The sequence below is a fragment of the Gasterosteus aculeatus genome, chromosome 5 (genome assembly GCF_964276395.1).
Source record: "Gasterosteus aculeatus chromosome 5, fGasAcu3.hap1.1, whole genome shotgun sequence".
Taxonomy (NCBI): Eukaryota; Metazoa; Chordata; class Actinopteri; order Perciformes; family Gasterosteidae; genus Gasterosteus; species Gasterosteus aculeatus.
The window spans coordinates 5937011-5950517 of NC_135692.1; the positions used below are offsets into that span (position 1 = coordinate 5937011).

At 43.5% G+C, this 13507-nt stretch overlaps 1 protein-coding gene across 14 annotated transcripts in view; it reads left to right on the forward strand.

Moving 5' to 3' along the window:
* cacna1g (calcium channel, voltage-dependent, T type, alpha 1G subunit) overlaps positions 1-13507 on the forward strand; it is a 118906-nt gene that overhangs the window by 16597 nt on the left and 88802 nt on the right. For all 14 annotated transcript variants that reach the window (XM_078102759.1, XM_078102760.1, XM_078102766.1 and 11 more), the window contains exon 3: positions 9587-9684. In XM_078102759.1, coding sequence (XP_077958885.1) covers positions 9587-9684 — 98 coding nt within the window. The remainder of the gene's footprint in view (positions 1-9586; positions 9685-13507) is intronic.

Genomic DNA, 13507 nt, shown 5'->3' on the forward strand with positions numbered 1-13507 from the left:
CGTTATCCAGGCCCAAGGCCCGTTATCATGGCAACCAGTAAGACATCAACACACAGACATACAACATAGACGCAGAACAAGAACAAGACAACAACATAACACACAAAAACCCTGACAAAACTGGTTCAGTGTGACCAGCGGAAACTGGGCTGTCGGTGACTGACATAATGAACACAATGTGGTTGTAAAGTGGTGCGTACTTACATCTAGTATATATCCCTTTTAGAGTTCGGAGTACTCTAAAGGTAAGGTCCATTTTAGCAGTATATCCTGTCCAATATGTTTGGGATCCACCTGCAAAGTACCTACGATCCTTTCAGAATGATTTTATAATCCAAAATAATGTGGTGTTTTGGTAATCCTGTTAATACCTCATTACCCTTTGTCCCTCTGGATTCCACAATATTTTATTGATGCAAACACACGTCCAGGCTGTATTTCCGTCTCCTGGTCTGCACGGCAACTACCATGGTGACTATGGTGTCTCGCTTTGGAACCCAGCCCAGCAGTGTTCTTGCATACCCCCACCCACCACACACACTTTTCTGACACTGTAACTTGGACAACAATAATTTGTGAAAAACGTTGGCAAAGCTTCTTGTGTATATCAGATCATGAACAACCTGGAGCGTGACAGAGAACATGACACATTTAATGAAGTCTATTTCTGAATCTACCGGTGACATGTATGTTTGCTTACATCTGAGAGTGTGTGCATGGAGAAGGCATAAGCATGGATGTGTTTGTGTAGATGCTAATATGTTGTTTATCAGATGCCATTTACATGGGGACACAAATCATTTTAAAAAGGATCTCATCCGTACAGAGAGTTCCCAGCCGCAAGGAGACAATGGTAACCTAGGTAACGGCTGGTTGTCGAACATTTGCTATAACCCGGCAACAGTAGCTAAGTCTGCGGAAGAAGACTCTGATCAACTGTTTGTTTCTTTCTGAGAGGATAATTAAAGTGAAGCTGCTTTTTCAGCAGGTCTTGGCTCTCTTCCCCTAATCACCTTACTGTCGAGAGGGAATGATGGAGGGATTAGTGCACCAGACAGGTGGAGGGTGAGATGGAGAGGGAGGTACACAGCAAGCCCTTTGGCTGGTGAATGATGCAGTGAGTGCAGCACGGATGTCCTGCGGCATATACACAATAAAAAAATCAGCAAGTTTCCTTCATTCTCGTCGTAGAAAACTCACTGAATAAAAAACTGCCATTGAGCAAGTGCTTGAAGTTTTATGTTTGGAGTTTACTTTGTGGTGCTTGGTTTGCTAAGTCATGAGTGTATCAGTGCTCAGGAATCAGGAATCAGGAAACATTTATTTCCCAAATATGTCGAACATACAAGGAATTTGTCTTGGCGGTTGGTGCGTGACAGTGGACAGTGTAACAATAGACAATAAGACAGCAGTGCACAAGTAATAAAATAAAGTAAAATTAAATGCTAATGCAATGGGTTAGTAGAATAAGGCTATGGGTTAGTATAAAACAAGAGAATAAAGTTAAAGTTAAAGACTGGTGGCTGGAGGTGCAGCTGTTGGTGTACATGGAGAAGAGCAGAGGGGAAAGATCGCAGCCTTGGGGGGAACCGGTGCTGATGGTCCGAGAGGCTGAGACATGTTTCCCCAGCTTCACGTGCTGTTTCTTGCATGTTTCCTGATTCCTGATTCCTGCATGCAGCTGCATGTGTGAGAAGAGTGAAAAAGCTAAAGACAGCACTTGATGACTTAAACACTTATTTGGTATTGCATCTACCTCAATATCTCTACCCGTTAGGAGTCTTGTATCAAATCATCTGTCTGAGCCTGGACTACAGTATACTATAATATCTTACAAAAACTTACTTGTTACTTTATGTAAGATATCAGAAGAACCAAGTTGAGGTTTGCATTCCACTCTCTCATTCTCAACCTGGCAATGCCTTTAAAATTGTGGCAATATTCCAAAAAAATACCGTAGATCATATTCAGAAAACTGAGGGAACTACTCTTGGACAATACACGAGGGAAAAAGGAAAATACAGTATAATACTAGGAGTACACAAACAAGGAACACGGATATTTCTGTTTTATTGCTGTTTATTTTCAGCAACTCCTGTAGCATGGCTCAGGGGACGGTCGGCCCACCACTTTTACCCTGAATGAAATATCTCATCAACTGTCGGGTGGATTTCCACGGAGCTTTGTGAGGGCGTTCTTGGTCCCCAGAGGATGAAGCTTGTTAACTTTAGTGATCCCCCTGACTTTTCATTTACAACCATCAGCTGCTTTGAAACTATTTAATCTTTGTTTTACAACTGGTTTCAAATGATTTCATATCCTCTCAGCGTCAGCTGTGTTTTGTATAAGGCGCCCATAAGGCGATAGCAGCATGCCAACTCGCTTAAGTAAGACGGTGAAGATGGTAAATGTTTTTCCCATGATTCATGTCAGCGGAGTTATTGAATTCGGTACTGGGAATGTTCTTTAGGCTAGTTTGTTGTCCCGCTGAGCTGTGGTACTGTAAATGCATGTTTAGCAGGGGTTTTTTTTAATTTCTCAAGGAGGGCAGTTTCCCGATTGAAGCCAAAGACTGAAATATCTAACCAAATTGTGAAGAGGGAAAATATTCTGCCAAAGAGTTACCATTTGGAAAGTGTAAAATTTATCTCTAATGCTGTTACATTCATCTATTCAATTTAGACTAGACTAGAATTTTGAGTCTAAAAGAGCCAGACTGAAATATTCATACCAAGAGCATTAAACTGTGTTCCAAGCTATTTTCATTATAAAAAAAACAATTGTTTGGGAGCCAACTTTCTATATTAGACACCCCTATGTTGACTGACTAGTTAAACAAATCTTTTCATTTATTTATGCATTCATTCATTGATTTGTGCAGTGGAGCCCCTTTCAAAAGCCGGAGGGGTCCAAATAAGAGAGTGTACCAGCACTTACTGTGGAACACAGAATAACCCATCCATAGTTTATTGATCTGGCTCAACGCTCCCTTTGTGGCTGGATTACTCCTGGAGAGAAACACAAAGGATAACTGAGAAAGAAGGGAGGGGAGGGGGGGTGTTGGATAAGGGAGATGGATTGATAGAGAAAGGCAGATGGGGAGAGGAAGAGAAGCCGAGGCAGCAAGCTCGTTTGTGTCTCCTTCGCCTGCGTCTGATATTTGAGGATGATGATGACCACGATGGAAAAATCATTTTAGTCCATTATTCACTTTAGAAAAAGGAACTTTTGCCATATCTTGTATATTTCACAGGCTATAGGTAAGTCATATTACGTTAAAGAGTATGAACCTGGCTACAGCAACGCTCTCAAGATGTCATATTCTTTGTAAGCCTTTAATAATCCCCTGCAGTGCACTGCTTTAATTCATGGTAATCCATCCAATAGTTGTTGAGATTTTACCATCTGGACCGAAAGTGGCGGATAGTCGTTGCCCAGGAAAGATGTGGCAACAAGTCAGGAAAATCAAAATTGTGTAACTGTCTGTCTTCAATTATCTGGTGACCCCTCAGAGTTTTTCTGGGACATATTTTGAGGTTAAGAAACCAACAGTGAACCCTTCTAATCACATTCACTCGTTTTATGCTCTGGGACTGGACTATTCCAGATAAGAGATACAGTGGAGAGAGAGTTTGAAAAAGTTACTCTTGTCAAAAAAGCCCTACACAGTCTGGTCGTTTTTTTTATCAATGGGGCCAGAGCTGAAGGTCTTCCCCCAAGTAGTGGAGGTAGAGGGCAAAAATCTATAAACCTGCGAAAGGAAGCCAAAAGGTGTAACGGGAGTGTATTCAACAATTGAAACGAATGCAATCTGGCAGAGGCTGCATAGCGTATCCATCATCATGGCACCAATCATTTAAGGTAATTATATAAAAGCATCACTATTAATTACGCCTTGATATATTGATATTTAAAGCGCAAGCTTAGCAACTTAAACTGGCGCACAGGAAGGCACAGCGTGCATACAGCAGGGCGGACTCAGCTCTGGTGCGCTGTGCATCTTCTTGCCGAGAATGCATTCATACCAGATTTAACTTCTCACAAAATTGCTGCCAACAACCTTCAATCAAAAGAGGATGGGACTGGATGTGTGTCTTAAAAAAAACACCAAAAATTCATCACTAAGCACAGTAACTGCTGTTGGATCTCCATAGTAATCAAATTTATAAACAGGTACTCTTCTTAGATTTTCATTTTGATCAAAAAACAAAGTAATTATCTCCGCAAAGCACTGACATCATCATTATCAACAACAACACAAAGTAGTGTTTTGAAGAGTCGCCCACATATGCTGCAATAACAGGTTTTGTGGAAGCTCATAACATGCAGGAATCCTGAATTTTCTTGTATAGCGTTTATTTCTCTGTTCCACTGAACATTTACCAGTATTTACAGCAGGAGGGATTTTGAGTGGTTTCAGTTGTTCTCTCTTGAGGCTCAAAGGTATCACGAACACCAACGGTTCACATTGATGGATGTTCTTTGCTAAATTAAAAAGATCTCATGTTTGCAGTTCTCTCCAGTTATCAAAATATAAAACTTATGTGGTTGTTTTTTTTGACAAGATGAAGCAATTCCCCTCGGGCACAATTAGCACATTCACAAGGACATTGTTTCGTTGAGTCTCATTTGATTTGTCCTGGGCCAAGTCACATTTTGCAAGCACTTTTTTATTCCTTCCTTGAGGGAGCGATAGCGCACAACTGTCTCACTGCGGGTCAGCATGCCGACGTGTGAGAGCGCCCTGTCCATAAGACCTTTGCCTTCTGCAGCAGGATGAGAATCCCCCTCACCAGATACAAGAGATGCAAGTGAAAGAGAGGTATACAGCCATCGGCTGTGACTGTGAAGAATAAGTTGGTTAACATTTGGGTTGGATAAGCCGAGTGGGTTGATGGCAGAACGTGTTGCTGATGAAAGGCTCTCAAGTCTGATTCAGCATGAAAACACTCCATCTGTCCGTTCTCTCTGGTGTTTTTCCTCCCTCCTCTTCTCCCTAATCGGACTACACTCAGTTTGATAACATCAGACTCCCATCGTTAGCAGGTGTCCGTGCCAGTGCCTGAACTGGGTTTAAATATGTGGGTTTATGTGTTTTTACATTACAAATCTGAGTTGCTCCTATGGTGGACGTATTGTAGTGTTTGCGCTTCACCAATATACTTGCAGGTAGACAATAATAAAAAAAAATACTCCTTCTGGACACCCATACATCCATCACTCTCAATGCATCTGCTGGGGAACATCTAGCTTTGCTGAAGGAAAGGCTGAAAGAAAGGAAAACAATACGCGATGAAAGCAATATCGGCAGAGCGGACAGATGACTGGTTAGTTCATAATAAGCGATACATCATAAAACAGATTACGATGGAGCAAATTGTAGCTAAATTGGAATAATCCCATAATCCAATAACAAAAAGTCATTTCCTAATGTAATAATATAGCAGCCATTTCTCAATATTCACGATTATTACCCAATATTTAACTGACGGGCTGTACTGTGACGTTTAATAGCACTGATAATAAAGCCATTTTTTTAGTAATAAAAACCGGAACAGTGGAGGCAATAAGAAAATAACTGCAATGGAGAATCAAAGTGAGGTGTGTTTGTGTGTGGGGGGGGGGGGGGGGGGGGGGCAGGGAGCAATGGATCACACATTTAGAAGGTTTATTTGTACTCCAATAACTAACTTTGTCAGTCCGCTAATGGGCCGGTAGCATAGAAAAAACAAAACATGCCGCTAAAAACACATAAACTGCAGAATCTGTTTAGTTATCGTGATGCTATTAAATCGGGAAGGTGTATCTTTTTCCAGCTTTCATAAAGCAATTAACAGTACTGCGTCTGTACTTTAAATTCACATTACTCTGTGCAACCAGACAAATAATATACTTTAGATTGCCAAGAAATGATCAGCCCTCTATGTGGGATGATCAATGGGCCACTACGATACTGAATACCTTGCACAATATCCCAAAGCCATTTGTCTAGCCGGAGTTATTCTGCAAACCCATTTCCAACATTATTCACCACGTAAATTCTTTCATGATAAAAACAAACTCCCCGACCTCAAATCAAGCATGAAAGCTGAGGAGACTTCATCCAAATGTGTCCATTTTTCTTTTCTCACTCTCTCCATCATGATTTGTAAGGAAAAAGTGAAAAAAAACACAATGACGGTGTAATAGCGCAGGAAGCCAGATGGATAGAATGACTAAGGTTTAACATTGGCAGCCTTGCGTACTCCTTATATGCATTACGTCCCGTGTGTATGTGTGTTCCAAGCTGCCAGGTCTTTGCCCTCCAGCTGAAAAAAGTGTAAACATATACCATCCATCATGTGTCTGGCAGCTTTGGCACAAACACCAACGTTCATCCTCTGGGATAAGAGAGGACGAGCTTAGAAGATACACGCTGTGTGTTTGGGCACTCTTTTTAATATATGCTTTTTTTTCTCTTTTCTCAATTGGTACAGTATGAATGTCATGGCATTTTTGTGTGTCCTTCTACCGATGTCCCCAAATGGAGATGTTGCATCTCACGGTGTGCATGACAAGACAAGATGTAAAGTTGTCTTTGTGTGCTTTTAGTAGTTTAGGAATTCTCCTCACGCCAACCCCCTCCAAGGTCGGGGCTGCCCCGTCCCCCCTCCTGCTTCCCATTTCTCAGTCCCCCTGCGATTGCCCTCCTCTTGTATCAGCCCCATCAGCACTGGCACGGGCTCTGAAGAAAACAGCGCATGACTTCCTGTCGTTTCCATCGTTTGTTTGATCCACTACATTTCTCCTCGGCCGTTTCCCCATTTCCAGATGAGGAGAGATGGGTCACTTTTCACCGAGCACACCAAACTGGCTCTCGTCAGGGGTGGTGGGGGGCTGTTTTTGCATGGGCGACAATCACTCGTCACCGGCTTATAAGTTTGGTTATGCAACTCTTTATCTGACAAGAAATTACGCTAATATTTGTATAATATCGCTGTGGGGATTTATGGGATGTCTGTGGCCCTCAAGCTGGTTTGCCATTGTTATCCTGATAGTATCACCATACATTTCCCACTAACCCCAGTCAGCACTTCAATCATGGTCAATGCATTTACCCATGAAGCTATCTGTTGAGTCTTCAGGAATCAGGAATCAGGAAACATTTATTGCCAAAATATGTCAAACATACAAGGAATTTGCTTGGCGGTTGGTGCGTGACAGTAGACAGTGTAACAATAGACAACAATTACTGCACAGTAGTGCACAAGTAATAAAATAAAATAAAACGAAATGCTAATGCAATGGGTTAGAAGAATAAGGCTATGGGTTAGTATAAAACAAGAGAATAAAGTTAAAGTTAAAAATTAAAATATTTAAAAAGTAAAAAAATAGTGCACTAGCGAACAAGTAACCAAGTGACGAGTGACGACATAAGACGAGTGAAAAATTACAGTTAAAGTGACATGTGCAGTATGAAGGGGAGTGACCGGTGGAATATTATAGTCAGTCAGTGGGGGACCGGGCTCTGTTGATGAGCCCGACTGCCGACGGGAAGAAACTGTTCGTGTGGCGGGAGGTCGTAGTCCTGATGGACCTCAGCCTCCTGCCAGATGGAAGGGGCACAAACAGGTTTTGTCCGGGGTGAGAGGGGTCGGCTACAATCTTTTCAGCTCGCTTCAGAGACCTGGAAGTCCTGCAGGGACGGCAGATTGCAGCCGATCACCTTTTCTGCAGAGCGGATGACATGCTGCAGCCTGCCCTTGTCCCCCTTGTCCCTGCCCAGCTGGGAGAGTTTGTCCTGCAGCAGAGACGGGATGAAGGTGTTGAAGGCAGAGCTGAAGTCCACGAACAGGATCCTGGCGTAGGTTCCTGGGGAGTCCAGATGCTGGAGGATGTAGTGGAGGGCCATGTTGACAGCATCGTCCACAGACCTGTTGGCTCTGTGGGAAAACTGCACGGGGTCCAGGAGGGGGTCGGTGAGGGACTTCAGGTGGGTCAGAACTAGTCGTTCAAAAGACTTCATGACTACAGAGGTCAGGGCGACGGGCCTGTAGTCATTGAGTCCTGTGATCCTGGGCTTCTTGGGAACAGGGATGATGGTGGAGGCATTGAAGCAGGCTGGTACGTGGCAGCCTGCTTCAAGATCAATAGACATCGTCATAAATAATGTTTTTTGCTTCACAAGGATTCTCTACCTGGGTTTAAAGTTGTCGCACCAACAAGTGACAGACAGAATTCTCAAAATGAGTGTGGCGATAAAACATGCTGGAATTAGCAAGCTAGCTAACCACTGGTTACACAACGTGAGCCGGATAATGGATCGATTTTGACCATTCTTTCTGTCTCTCGGTGCCACAACATAAAACCGACCCACAGAATCCTCGTTATGTGATACACTCATCGTACATTTGGTTGCAATGACACCGATTTTGAAAGTTACTCTTTCATTAAACTGCCAGTTGAGGCATTTTCACCTTGGTGTCCATCACAGACTTTGCTGAATATTTATGTATCTCCTTTCTGTGAACCGTTTACCCACTAAACTTCCATCTGTCAGCTATGTGTATGTGTGTGTGTGTGTGTATATACCATACATACAGTATGTGTGTCTGCTGTTGGAAAGGCTTTTACAACCCCCGAACGTTCCGAGTTTCTTCCACCTAAGGTGACATACATGCTAGCACACAGGAACAGATACACACGCACACACACACACACATACTCAACTGCACATGCGCTGTGCGATGTGTTACACATTTGGCGGACAGACAGACAGACAGGCGGGACGGACATGGAGGGAATTCCTTCATCCGAAGCTGCACATGTGCTCAGAATCTGCTTCACACACACACACACAGAGTGAGTGGGCGGCCAGTTGCCGACAAACACCAATCAAGAAGCAAGAAAAAGGTTTTCTCAAGCATTCCGCAGTTGCTTTCCCCTCTCAATGCTGTCCTTCTAACCTCGCCTGAGAGAGCCTCCTAAGAGCTGCAGGAGAGGCTGTTGAGACGTGTGCGTGTGTGCCGTCTCAAGGTTTCGAGGTTTCATGTACTGCTGGATGCCACATTCTCCTCCTCAATAACAAGTGATTTACCCACTTTTAACGTCCTTAAGCGGATGCACATATGCCGCTGCTCGCTCCTTTGAAAGGTTGATTGCGCCTGGTTGCATGTGTGTGTGTGTGTTTCAGGCATGAAGAACTTTGCGTGTTTGCGGCGCTCTGCACACAGGCACAAACAAACAGGCAGATACACACAACGCCGCATTGTGCGTGAGGTTTTTGGCTACAGATGTAATGGATGGGCATTGTGTGCCAGAACACATGTACAGCAGTCATCTTTAAAGGCAACAATGTATAACAGGACTCTGAACAACAGGATTAATTACGGGTTACACAGTGAGCGGGGGAGAGAATGAATTACATGCAATATATAATTGGCTTCATAATATTGCACTTATTTTCCTTGTTTTTATTCCCAGATGATGAAGCAGGGCCACGTGAGCCACGATAGCAATTAAAACCTGTGGTTTGTTGCGGCTGTACTAACACATCCATCTCTCTCTCTTTGTCTCTCTCTCTCTCTCCCTCTCTCACATGTTGCAGGATGCTGGAGTACTCGCTCGACCTGCAGAACGTCAGTTTTTCGGCGGTGAGGACAGTTCGCGTGCTGAGGCCCCTGAGAGCCATCAACCGAGTGCCAAGTGAGTGAGGAGCCTAAATTAAAGGCCACTGAGGTGATGACACCCTTGACCTGGAAGTGTCTGAGGCTCTTCACAGCAAATGTTTGACTGGGATTAAGTTGTGATGTCGATTCATTATGCGACCAACTGAACTACGTATTTATATGAGGTGTCGATGATTCAAGACTGCTTTGTCCTCATCGTAAACGTGGAAAGGGGAAGATGCAGTCATCCAATGGATAGATTATTTTGGATAGTGGATCAAGGAACACAAATTACCAGCAATAATATGTGTATGCCAGACAATCTCCACGGAGCAGATTGCATAATATATTATGTATATTTTCTGGGTTTTGAACGTTATGTAATGTGACGGAACTGCGTATTTTCTTGTACAGCGTGTGACATCCGTTGCACCTGTGAGATTACACAGAAATATGTGTTGAGAAATGTACTTCATTGATGTCTTGCTGACAGTTAGATGAGAACATTGATGCAACTCTCGGGTCTGTCAGCAAATGCAGATGGAGCCAGCTGTGTCTGCGATCTTCATGCTAAGCTAAAGCTGCTGGCTTTAGCTTCATATTTACATTTCAGGTTGTATCATTCTTCTCCTGTATCTCTGTGCAGCAGAACAACTTTTACTCAAACCATTAAGATTCATAAGACCGGACCCTCAATTCAAAAGGCGGAATGTCAATCTCAAGACCAAGCTGGTTCTTCACGCTAAAAGGCTAAACTCAGTTTATTGATTTCCTGAAATTTCTCTGGAATTCTAAGGACTCCTTCTTAGCCGTGTTTGAGACTTCAGTTCAGAGTGCACCTTTAAGGCAGTTCTTTTAAATAGTCTCTCAGATGATCGTTGTCTTGCCTCCAGATAAAGCAAAAACTTGCCTCAGTGTATTAATCAGGCGGATCTTTAGTCTCCCCCAACCATTTTTGCATTATCTGACATTTAACAACACAACCCGAACATGACGTGTTGCTTATCTGGATTCATCAAGCTTAGTAGCAGGAGACGTTAGATGTATAAATTGACCTCATCCTAATACATTGGACTTCAGCTCCTCTGGCGGGGTCGATTGGCTTCCTATTGTAGATTAGACAGAAGCAACATTATGCTGCCTCGGCTGAGTGTCTCTGTTTTGGCTTTTACCAGCCAGTCTGCTTCCCGACAGGTTTATATGCAATTTTCCAACTCACCGAATCTACACTCACGCACCAAAAGATGCTTTCCTCCCATCAGTCTCCATTAAGTTCCATTAAGAGTTTAATCAGCGCTGATTGAATTTATAGTGCACACATTAAACATTTATTGTTCAAATGAATCATGAGCATTTTCATATCCACCCTGTGGAATCAGCCTCACCTTGATTCCACCCCCTGCAAAGCGTCCTTAAACACAGACCTTAATGATGCCCTCAGCAACCTTAATTGTTTAAGAGGAGATTGCAGGCAAACTGATCAATGATCGCAGCAGTGTGTGTGTGTGTGTGTGTGTGTGTGTGTGTGTGTGTGTGTGCGTGTGTACAGTAAATGCAAGTGTTCTCCCCTGGGTAGACGCATGAATGAGACCTCCCATCCTTCTACTGGCCACACTATCAAACCACTTCTGCAATCTCACATGTCAATCAAAGATGTCGTAGGGTGCCCTTGCTGCTCACCAGGCAAAACAAACATGCACACACACACACACACACACACACACACATACACGCACACACACACAGTCCTGCACAGAGACTCACTCAGTATACAGCCAACCATTCGTCATCCTAATCAAAGGACTAATAGCAGCATTAACATGTGGATGATTCGGCTTGGTTCTGGCCCTGCTAGGACAGTGTCATTGGGTAAATTTGTGGGGGTCGGGGCCTTAATCCCTTCACCAGCCTAATCAAGTCCAGCGGAGGAGCTTGCAGCATTCGTCATAGCCTCCGAGGGAGTTTTTTTTTATTGTGTAACTTGACCTATTTCGAGGAAACACTTTGGAATACATAAGCATTGAAGTTCTTGTATGTGGTTAGTTGGTTTCCCCACGTTAGACTGGATTCACGCCACTGAATCAAGCAGTTGTTGAGTTGGTACTGTGGGAAACAAGGCGGAAAGAACAGTTGCCCTTTCAAAGTTTGCCAAGCGCAAGATCTTTAACCTGCCTAATTGGCCTGGCAACAATACAAAAGAGCCACAGAAACAAAGACGTTGCAGCATAAAATGTGACACGCACCCAGAGGTTCACAGTGAAATTGACGCGGCAGCCTGCAGTCATACTTGTAGAGTACAGTTGCCCTGCGAATCCTGAAAGGATAGTTTCAGATCAAAATATTTCTCAAAAACAATTTTTGCATATTCATCTGGATATTGATGTACTTTATGTTTGAGTGTTGCATCGTTCCATCAGACAAGTAGTGGCAATGAAAAGGGAACCCTGCACGGAAGCAATTTATAACTATGCATTCACATTACGTATTGGCATGTGAGGATTGTTTCAAGACCTTGAAAAGAAAAGTGAACTTGTTGTCTAACCCTGTTGCAAATACGACAATTTCCATATAATACGACATACGACAAATACGTCAGGCTAACTTCTAGCTTACCAGCATGCTGTTCAAGCATTAACCTAAAGTTAATGAGTGCATTAAGGAGTGCACTCAGTGCGTGACAAGTGGAATAGTTGAGCTATTTGTGGTGCACAAGGAGCGGGTCAGGTGATCGGTGTAATGACAACACAAGTTTAAGTGGTTCCTCTTTGCTCTAGCATGAGTGCTAATGTGTTTAGGTGTGCAAAACTCAGGTGTCCAGCGGCTGCATGCTCCACTGTGTTGACACAGAGCCACTTGGCACGCAAGCGGCATTTACTGCCTCTCAATGAGCTTTCAATATATATAATATAGCTACTGCGATGTAAATGAGAATATATTTCACCGGCCGCTCGAAAGAGTACAAACAAGCTGTCATCAGCATTGATAGATTTACTACCAAGAGAAGGATCTCACTGTAGTGAGGGAACTGTTTATTTAAAACCTCATAGATCCCATAATGGGACACGCTGTGTGTATTCATCTTTTGTTGATGACAAGAGGAATGTGTTAGTTATTGTGTGTGGTGAAGATGTAGCTTTATTTAATAAGAGCAGTCAATTAAATCGCAAACAGACACAGCCGAGATGCGGCACGCATATTAAAGCCCGGCTGATCCCATGGAGCGGAAGGAGCTTAGCTCGTATCGGTGCATGTCGGCTGGGTTCACTCAATCCGGCAGTCCAAACTTTCCAGCTTCAGCCTGTTGGTCCGATTTCCTGTTTTTATTTGTGCACCGCTGCCCAGAATGAGCGTCATCGGAACATGAACCAGCGGATGTTTAAACTGTTGGTGCTCACATCCCTCCACCTTGCTGTCCTCAGCCCCACATTTCCCTTTTAACAGACTCTGTGTCTGTATTAGAATTGAAGGCTGGAGCTCATCTTAAAAACACACACACACACACACAGACTTTTATTAACAAACACACTGTTCCTGGACTGGTGTCCACGTCCTGAGGTCTGGCATTGATGGATTTGGGCTCTTGCCACTGGAGGTGACGGATACATTTTGCAGGTTTCGTCCACCGACTTTCAACAAAGCCAAAAAATCTACTGCAATGTCTCCATCACATCCCCACCCACCCTTTGCCACCTGTTTGGCCATTATCGCCACGTGCAGTACCGAACCACATGGACCTTGTGCAGGTCAAAGCAGACACGATCATATAGGGGTTACCTCTTTGTGAGTGTAAGTATTCAAAGGGAGCGGTTGAACACTTGGGTCTCCAGAACGTGTCGTTCAACTGGATAACATAGTAAGAT